This window comes from Primulina huaijiensis, unplaced genomic scaffold (genome assembly GCF_012295235.1).
Source record: "Primulina huaijiensis isolate GDHJ02 unplaced genomic scaffold, ASM1229523v2 scaffold202283, whole genome shotgun sequence".
Classification (NCBI taxonomy): Eukaryota; Viridiplantae; Streptophyta; class Magnoliopsida; order Lamiales; family Gesneriaceae; genus Primulina; species Primulina huaijiensis.
This window is the reverse complement of record NW_027352784.1, coordinates 1-642: the sequence shown is the minus strand read 5'-3', so window position 1 is coordinate 642 and position 642 is coordinate 1. Positions and strand designations below refer to the sequence as shown.

The 642-nt window shown below is 40.0% G+C and overlaps 1 protein-coding gene across 1 annotated transcript; it reads right to left on the bottom strand.

Annotated features, from left to right (window-relative positions):
• Window positions 1-5: 5 nt before the first annotated feature.
• Window positions 6-638, bottom strand: LOC140966229 (uncharacterized; the record flags this gene model as incomplete). Its single annotated transcript, XM_073426573.1, has 1 exon — window positions 6-638. A coding segment is annotated over one exon (633 nt), but the record flags the coding sequence as incomplete, so codon positions are not given.
• Window positions 639-642: the final 4 nt, after the last annotated feature.

Sequence of the window (642 nt, the reverse complement as noted above, 5' to 3'; positions counted from 1 at the left end):
CGTAGAATTTCGCCTTTGGCAGATGCCAATTCCTCTTCTAGTTTCTTTCCTCTCTTTTCCAAACTCTCCCTCTCTTTTCCAAGCTTCATCACCATGTTATGGGCGTCTTCCAAGTTTTCCTGAGCTTCTAGAGAAGCCTGTTTTTGCTCTTCAAGGGACCTGTAGACTGCATCTTTTTCATCTTCCAAACTCGAAACTCTTGAATTTGCCAACTCAAGATCCTTAGAAAGAGTTGATTCATTCCTATTCATCTCCTCAAGTGTTTTAGTAACCTCCTCTAAATCAGTCTCAAGAATTTTTTGCAATTCTTTGCTTCTAGAAATTTCAGTCTGCAGAACCTTTAACTCTTTGTTTAAAGAAGATACTAGTTTCTTTTCTTTCTCTAGATCCGCAGCTGCAGTTTCTGCTTTCTTGTTGGAATCAGCAAGTTCTTTCTCTAAGTTAGCACACTTGCGCTCCGAAGCAGCCAATTCTTGGGACACAATTTGCAGTTTCTCAGTTTCTTTCTTGTAAGATTCTCTACCTTCTGTCAACTCGGCCTGAACATTAGACAGCTCTGCTTCGAGCTTAGAGCACAAGTTTATCGACTGCTGGAAATGTTTTTTCAGATCAGAAGCTTCATTTCTTGATTTCTCCAGAGTT